The 8258-nt window shown below is 46.0% G+C and overlaps 1 protein-coding gene across 1 annotated transcript in view; it reads right to left on the bottom strand.

Annotated features, from left to right (window-relative positions):
* Positions 1-8042, bottom strand: part of RHCE (Rh blood group CcEe antigens) — a 33009-nt gene extending 24967 nt beyond the window's left edge. The window contains exon 1 of the mRNA XM_088790559.1: positions 7831-8042. Coding sequence (XP_088646685.1) covers positions 7831-7978 — 148 coding nt within the window. The 5' untranslated portion in view covers positions 7979-8042. The remainder of the gene's footprint in view (positions 1-7830) is intronic.
* Between the last annotated feature and the right edge of the window lie 216 nt (positions 8043-8258).

Consider the following 8258-nt stretch of genomic DNA (forward strand, 5'->3'; position numbering starts at 1 on the left):
CACCATCACAGCAGTAAGAATTCACCTGGTCTCCACTGGTCTCCAGCCCCTGGCTCTGATAACAATGAGAAGCGCTCATAGCCAGAACTCTGCAAAGTCTCAGAAAGCCCCTTCGAGGTACATTTAAATCCACTTTCATTGAAAACACACATACCTAGGGTCTTGAGTAGGTGCTAATGTTCCCAGATCAATCTGACAACACTGGGATGTAGGAGACCCCTGACCCCAGGACCTCCATGGGATCTGAGGTTTGGGGGAGTACGTGGGGAAATGAGCATTCAGGAGGATTCAGCTTCCAGTACCTTCTTCTCTGACCTGAGGGAGGTGGTGGGTGCAGGCAGTGTCTCAGTCTCTTGCTTGCATCCTCTTAGGAATGGGGGTGGGCTGGGCACATTTTGTATAGCGGTTCCTCTTGGGATTGCTCAAGTTCCTTCAGAAGCCATGCAGGAAACTATGTGTAAGAAGGGTGCAATGCATACTTGGGAGTGGTGGGATCTGTGGACACTGCACACTCCACTTTAGATATTCAATCTTCTATTAAATACATCTGTTTAAAAAAAACACATCTGCCATTTTGGAGCAACACTATAGGCAGAGGGTTCAGACTTACTGAAGATTCTACAAGTAGGGAGACACTTCTGCTGTCCTCTCCTTTTACAGAAGGGGACCAGAGAGAGCCTGCGACTTCCTCAAGGCCACACAGCATGCCAGCAGCAGAGCCAAGCTCTGAAATCCTGGTAGTATCCTTCCACAGGCTAGACTGTCTGTTGTTCTTGTTTGCCCTCGCCTTGCTAAGGGAACTTAGGCAAGTCCCTTGCCCTCTTTGGGCCTCAGTTTCCTTATCTGTAACACATGCAAGTTGGACTTGAAATTTTCTAAGGACCTCACTGCCCTGGCATATTCCAAGGTGGGGATACTTAGTTGGGGCAAGGAGGGTTACCAGGATTATGGCAGAGGTGGGGCCCTAAAGATTAGAAAGTCAGAAGATCTTGGGTGGGGGCTTTATCAGGCACAGCTGCCTTCCCTGATGCCAGGTACCGGAGCTCAGGGCCTTCCTCCCCAAGGCCCCACACTGTTCCTGAGAGGAACCAGGGGGATGAAGTTAGGGTGGCAGATTCTGGGAGGTTTTGACAGAGCCCATTCACCCCATACTGGCCAGTGAATAACATTTTATTTCAGGCCCCTCTTCTCTCACCCCCTGCACCCTCCCACTTCCTCTCCCCGCCTCCCAATGCCCCAGGCCCACACCTGCTCCTTCAAGCCTCACTGCCTGGACTCCCACTTCAGGGCTGTGTCCCAGCTGAGGGCATTCCCACTGGTGTCAGCCTCTACATCTCAGGGCCCCTGCGTCAGCCACTGGTCTGATAAGCTAATGACTCTAAGCTGTTCAGGGGTGATAAGGAGTGGATGTGCGACAGGGGCCCCAATGACTGGGCCCCAGTGGGGAATTTTACAGTCTAAGGCAGGCCCTCAGGGGATGTTTACGAAAGCCCCATGACTTGGAGAAAGAAAGTCTAACCTGGGAGCCCAGCAGCATGAGATGAGGCAATAAGTACCATCCTTGTAACAGCAGGTATATATATGGAGCCCTCCACATACTAGGCTCTGTTCTAAGTGCCTTACAGCCTTAACCTGCAGCAACCTTATGCAGTAGGTACTATTCTTATCCCTGTTTTTCAGATGGGGAAAGGAAGGCACAGAGAGGTGATGTAACTAGCCAAGGTCACACACATACCTTGTTTCCCTGAAAACAAGACCTAGCCGGACAATCAGATCTAATGAGTCTTTTGGAGCAAAAATTAATATGAGACCTGGTTTTATTTTACTATAATATAAGACCAGGTATAATATAATATAATATAATATAATATAATATAATATAATATAATATAATATAATATAATATAATACCGGGTCTTATTTGTCCCTTATTTTCAGGGAAACGGTAGCAAATGGTGGTGGAAGATCTGAATATTGACTCTCTGGATTTAAGCACTACACCATCTTGACTCTCCATATATATAGTTTAATGGTGAAGAGTGTGAGCCTTTGAGTAAGGTTGTCAGAGTTCACAGCCTGGCTCTACCTCTGTGTCTGAGCTTCCTAATCTGTAAAATGGGTATAAAACAATGGTATCTGCTTGGAGAATTGCTGTGAGCATTAAGCTTGTTGGCTCATGCAAATCACTCAGACTAGCATTGGGTGCATAATGAGCATTAATAATTATTATCCCATGCCTACCACTTGTCAGCTGTGTGACTTTGGGCAAGACTGTTCCCCCCTCTTTGGGCCTGGCTGTCCCTGTGGTTCTAGCTCTGTGTTTCCACTCCCCTCTGCCACTTGCTCTGGCTCACAAACACTTCAGTACCATCAGCTCTGAAGCCAGGCCCAGCTTCTGCCCTCAGGCTCTAGTCTTGACCACCACACTGTGCTCCCCACTGCTGACTGCAAAGACCTCTGCAGCCCCAGACTAGGACCATCCATGGAGCCCCACGATTCCTTCCCCTCCCCACGGCCTCTACTCCCACCCCACCCCTGTAGCAGCCTGGGAAGTGAAAGAGATTTCCCAATCAAAGGGGCAGCCAAGGCTAAGATGTGGAAGGCACCAGGATTTGGGGGCATTTATGTGTCGCTGGCAAAGCCCCTCTCACCTTTCAGTAGCTCTCTCCCTGCTTCTGAGGAATATAGGGGGGAACTGGGTGGTAGTCACAGTGCAGGGCCCAGGCTAGTCCCCCAATCTGGCAGCCTTAGAGCAGGCTCTGTGATAGATTGTTATGGCAATGCCCCCAGTGAATCATGCCTTCCAGTATAGACCCCTCCCACCTGGGTTGGGCCTTGTATTTACTTTGGCCAGTGGGGCATTAGTAAACATGATACAAGCAGAGGCTTGAAAAGTACCTGTACACTGGGTTTTGCCCTCTGTTACTGTGGTAACTCTTCTGCTGCCATGTGTAGAAGTCTGGGCTAGTCGGCTGGCACCACATGGGCTGGCTCCCAGCCAGCACCAACTGCCAGACATGTGAATGAGGCCATCTGAGGCCATCTGCTGCAGTCAAACTTTCAGGTTGGAGATGCCAGGTGAAATCAACAGAAGAACCACATTGCTGAGCCCAGCCCAAGTGCTGAATCCCAGGATCATGATCATAAACAAATTAAATGGTTGCTATTTTAAGCCACCAAGTTTAGGGGTGGTTTGTTATGCAGCAATAGATAACTGATACACTCTGCTTTCCCTAAGTGTCTCATAGGCACCTCAATCACAAACCCAGAATGAACATATGCCCACAACTTGCCCCTCCCCATTTGCCCACAACCTGCCCCTCCCACTGACACCTTCATCTGCCAAATCACACATCTGAAGCCATCTTTGATTCCTTCCTTATTTTCACTGGTGCAGCTGATTTTATCTCCTAAATACCTGTTGAATCTGACTCTGCTTCCCCCTGCCCATTTAGTCCCATCACAGGTTATCCAGCCTAGTGTCATCAGAGTAGGGAACACACACCTCAGAAGATGGTCCAGACATTCTATAGGGGCTGCTGGAAGAAGATATTAGCACCTCTATCTAGTTTTACTTATTTTTACTCAAAAAAAAAAAAAAAAAAAAAAAAAGGAGAGAGAAATTAAAGTTTATTAATAATGAAAGCTAATACTTGTATCAGTCTTTATATGTGTTAATTATTTCAGTCCTTTCAACAGCTTAATGAAATAAGAATTATCATCATGTCACAGAGGTTGAAATGTAGGTAGAGAGAGGTTGAGTAATTTGCCCAAGGTCTCACAGCTAAGAAGAAGCAGAGTTGGGCTGGCCCGGTGGCTCAGATGGTTGGAGTGCCGTTCTCTTAACACTGAGGTCACAGGTTCAATTCCCACGTGGGCCAGTGAGCTGTGCCCTCTACAGCTAAGACTATGAACAACAGCTCTCCCTGGAGCTGTTGTAAGAAGCCAGACGGAGATCAGCGGGCTGCCCTGGCAGCAGGCGACGACTGGTTAGACCAACCCCCTCAGCCTGGGGGAGCGCAAGGCTCATAATACCAGCATGGACCAGGGAGCTGTGTCCTACACAACTAGACTGAGAAACAACAGCTTGAACTGAGAGGGAGGAAGTAGAAGAAAGGGGGGGAGGAGAAGCAGTCAAGATTTGAATCAATCTAACTCTAGTCGTTCTCAAACTTTTGTGTGTGTTAGAGTCACTTAGAGGCCTTGGTAAAACACAGATTCCTGTACCACCCCCCTAGACTTTCTGATCAGTGGGTATGGACTGGGCCCCAGGAACCTGCATTTCTAACCAGTTCCCAGGGGATGCTGAGGCAGCTGATCTGAGAACCACACTTTGAGAACCACGGATCTAAGCTATTCTGCCTCTAAAGGCACATGGTGAAGTTTGCAACTCAGCAAGTATTTAATAGACAGATTAACCCAGAAGCCTCCTCTCACTTGCTCGAGTTGTCAGACAATTTAGAAGCTGTTCTAGCTTTGGAACGTGCCCTGAGGGAATATTGGGCCACTGGGAAGGGGTTGATGTGTGTTTTTCCATATTCACCATGTTGCAACTAATGGAAGGGTTTATTATTATTATTATTATTATTTAACTCTTTATTATGGAGAATGTTAAGCGTATGCAAAAACACAGAGAGTAAGTAGCATGGTGAACCTCACATACCATTCCCAGCCTTGATTGTCATACAGAACCAATCTTGTTTTTATTATCTTTGTCCACTTGTTTTTCTTTCTTTCTTTCTTTCTTTCTTTCTTTCTTTCTTTCTTTCTTTCTTTCTTTCTTTCTTTCTTTCTCTCTCTCTCTCTCTCTCTCTCTCTCTCTCTCTCTCTCTCTCTCTCCCTCCCTCCCTCCCTCCCTCCCTCCCTCCCTCCCTTCCTTTCTTTCTTTTTGGCATAAAGCAGACCCCAGACATCATTCCATTTCAATATGCTTCTCTAACAAATAAGGGCTTAAAAAACTCCACTGTGTTATTATCACACTTAATAAAACTAGTAATTCCTGTATATCATATAATTTTCATGCTATATTCAGATTTTTTGATTGTCTCAAAAGTGTCTTTTTAGAATTGACTGGTTTAAATAACTTATTATAGTTTACATGGATGGAAGGCAAAATAATAATGACAGCCAAGCATACAAAAAAAAGGGCAGAGTGGTGTGTCTCCTTATGCAAACTTTTTGTCAGTCACATTCAAGGTTTAAAAAAAAAAGTCAGTCTAATCAGCTGACAAGATGTCAACCAAGATAATTTGAAATTATCAAGAAGACTCTGAGGGGGGCGGTAGGATGGTTCAGTTGGTTAGAACGCGAGCTCTCAATAACAAGGTTGCTGGCTCAATTCCCGCGTGAGATGGTGGGCTGTGCTCCCTGCTACTAAAGGTTGAAAACGGCGACTGGACTTGGAGCTGAGCTGCGCCCTCCACAACTAGTTTGAAGGACAACAACCTGGAGCTGATGGGTCCTGGAGAAACACACTGTCCCCCAATATTCCTCAATACAAAATTTAAAAAATAATAATTAAAAATAAGACTCTGAGGGATTGATTTACATCCACTATCATTAACGGTAACAATAGACCTTGCCTCGAGATTGACGGACACCATCATGACCAGTAATTGGAAAATATTATATATTTCATTTTTGATCTCTTTTGAATTTTCTAATTTGTACATATGTATTGTGATGTATAAAGTATATTCACGCAGCGGTACTTGAGTACTCATATAACATATAAATATGGTGTTTATGCTAGAAAAATGGTATGCACAATCTGAAAAGCCTGAGGTCCTCTGGTCCATACTGCACTACAGCTTCCACACTGGTCTCCCCCACTGAACTCATGTCCGTTCCCCCATTTCCTATGCCAGACCTGGAAGGGCTTTCTCCATATCCCAAACCCAAACTTGTCACATTCCTGCTTCCTATTAGGTCAGCAGAATGAAGGTCAAACTCCTTACTCAACCCAGTGGGTCCACCAGGCCCTGACCCCGCCTTATGTTCTAACAACACTGCATTGTCAAACCCTAGCCTGGTCCGCACCAATGAGTGCGTACACAATGGTTCCTACTGTGCTCTTGACCCTCCATTTTCACATGGTTAACTCCTGCTGAGCCTCCAAGACCTGGCTGGGCAGTCACCACCGTGGAGAAGCCTTCCCTGATACCACCAGCTGCCCTGCCTGGGTTGTGGGCCCTGCTCTGTGCTTCCATATAAAGTGAGTGTCTGAGGACAATTTGTATCTGTGTTAACAGGACAGCATGGGGGGAGGAACACGGACCCTGGAGCCAGTCTACAAAGTTGGAATACTGGTTCCTATGCTTACTAGTTATATGACAAGTGACTCAACCTCACTATAAAATGGGGCCATAAAGCATAATGGTTAAGTGCATGGAAATTAAAACCAGGCTGCCTAAATTTAAATGTGCCATGTTATTGCTAGATGAGCCACTTTGGGCAGACTACTTAACATCCATGCACCTAATTTCCTTGTACAAAAAAACAGAGATCTTAATAGTACCTATCTCACAGGGTTAATATAAGCGTTCAATGTAAAGCATTTAGAATAGTGCTTGGTATATAGTAAGTGCTCAATAAATATCAGCTCTAATTAGCAAGTGTCTGGATCCCACACAGGGTATAACACAGGGTTAAATGCATAAGTGAATGAATGCCTTGGATTACATTGTATTGGATTGAAAAGAACTAAAGTAAATGGGAAGGAATTAAAATTGTGCCCAGGCCTGGCCTTTCTGCCAAGGGCCCCTCTGGGCCAGCCCATTATTCATCTCTTAGTCCTCCTTTCCACTGCTGAGGGCCCAGAGGTGGCTTCCCTTTGCTTCTAGTTAACTAGTCAATTAACATCACTTAGGAACCAGCAGGTACTCAAGTGTCACCTTTGTCTCAAGAATGTCACTCAAGGAGACCCGTCCATTATCATGAACAATATCTCAGTCCACTGAGATGTTTGAAAACTTATCTCAATTTTTATAAAAAGCGAAAGCCACACCACTGTGGACATCTGTCTTATTTACAGTTGTTCTCATCACTGTCCGTGAATATTTCTAGCTACGTATAAAATAGCAACCATCCTACACTCCCCTTCAGCCATACCTGATGGCTCTGGATTTGCAGACAGAATGCAGACGACTCAGCCCCTAAGTTAGAAGGCTGGGGTGGGAGAGGGTCAATAGGCCAAAGCTTCTAAAAAAAGGTTGGTACAAAAATGAGCAAGAGAGGGCAGCCGGATGATTCAGTTGGTTGGAGCACGAGCTCTGAAAAACAGGGTTGTTGGTTTCATTCCCACATGGGCCAGTGAACTGTGCCCTCCACAACTAGATTGAAGGACAATGACGTGGAGCTGATGGGACCTGGAGAAACACACTGTTCCCCAATATTCCCCAATAAAAAATTTAAAAAATAAAATGAAAAAGAAATGAGCAAAAGATTAAAAAAGATTAAAAAAAAAGAACAACAACCCATCAACAACGCGAAATTCCTTGCTGCTAAGGAGAAAAAAGTGGGGAGAAGCAGAGAAACAGAGAATTATGGAGAATATTTGGCAAAGGGAACTCTGGGAACACAAAAAAGGAGGCCCCCTCATTCTGCCCTGACAAATCAAGGAAGGCTTCATGGAAGAGGTGATGCCCACACTGGTCCTAAAGGAGAGCCTACATTGTTGGCTGGGTCTTTGTGCAACCTATGGAAGGAGATGAGGGAACCCCTTTCTTCAGAGACTTTGTGGAGAGGAACACCTAGGCTCCTGAGGGACCACAAACCTCTTCCCCTGCCCCTGCTATTTGCTTCTGTGGCCACTCCCCTCTGAGCACTCACCTCCATAGGTCCCCATGAGGTCCTTCTGATTCTTTGAGGAACTCTCATATTTGGTGAAAAAGAAGAAGACAAGAATGAGAGCCACTTCCACAGTTAAGATCCACAGGGGCAGGCAGCCCCGCACAGATGGTGGGTACTTAGAGCCCATCTTGTGTCCGTCTCTGTGCAGTGGTTCCACCAGCACCAGGCATCACCTCTCTGTCCCCACACCCACTCCAGGGAGGGATGGGGAGACACCCGCCAAAGGCCTTATCTCAGGCTGCAAGGCTGGCTCTGCTGGCCTGTCTATGGCGTTAACGCAGGAGCAGAGGGACTATGACAGGGAGGGAGAAGAAATGCATTTATTTCAACATTCATTCATTCATTTATTTATTCATTCAACAAGTAGTTGCTGCCTTGCTACTATAGGGCAGGCACTGTGCTCATTT

The sequence above is a fragment of the Rhinolophus sinicus genome, chromosome 14 (genome assembly GCF_057876585.1).
Source record: "Rhinolophus sinicus isolate RSI-liver-muscle chromosome 14, RSI-T2T, whole genome shotgun sequence".
NCBI classification, from domain to species: Eukaryota; Metazoa; Chordata; class Mammalia; order Chiroptera; family Rhinolophidae; genus Rhinolophus; species Rhinolophus sinicus.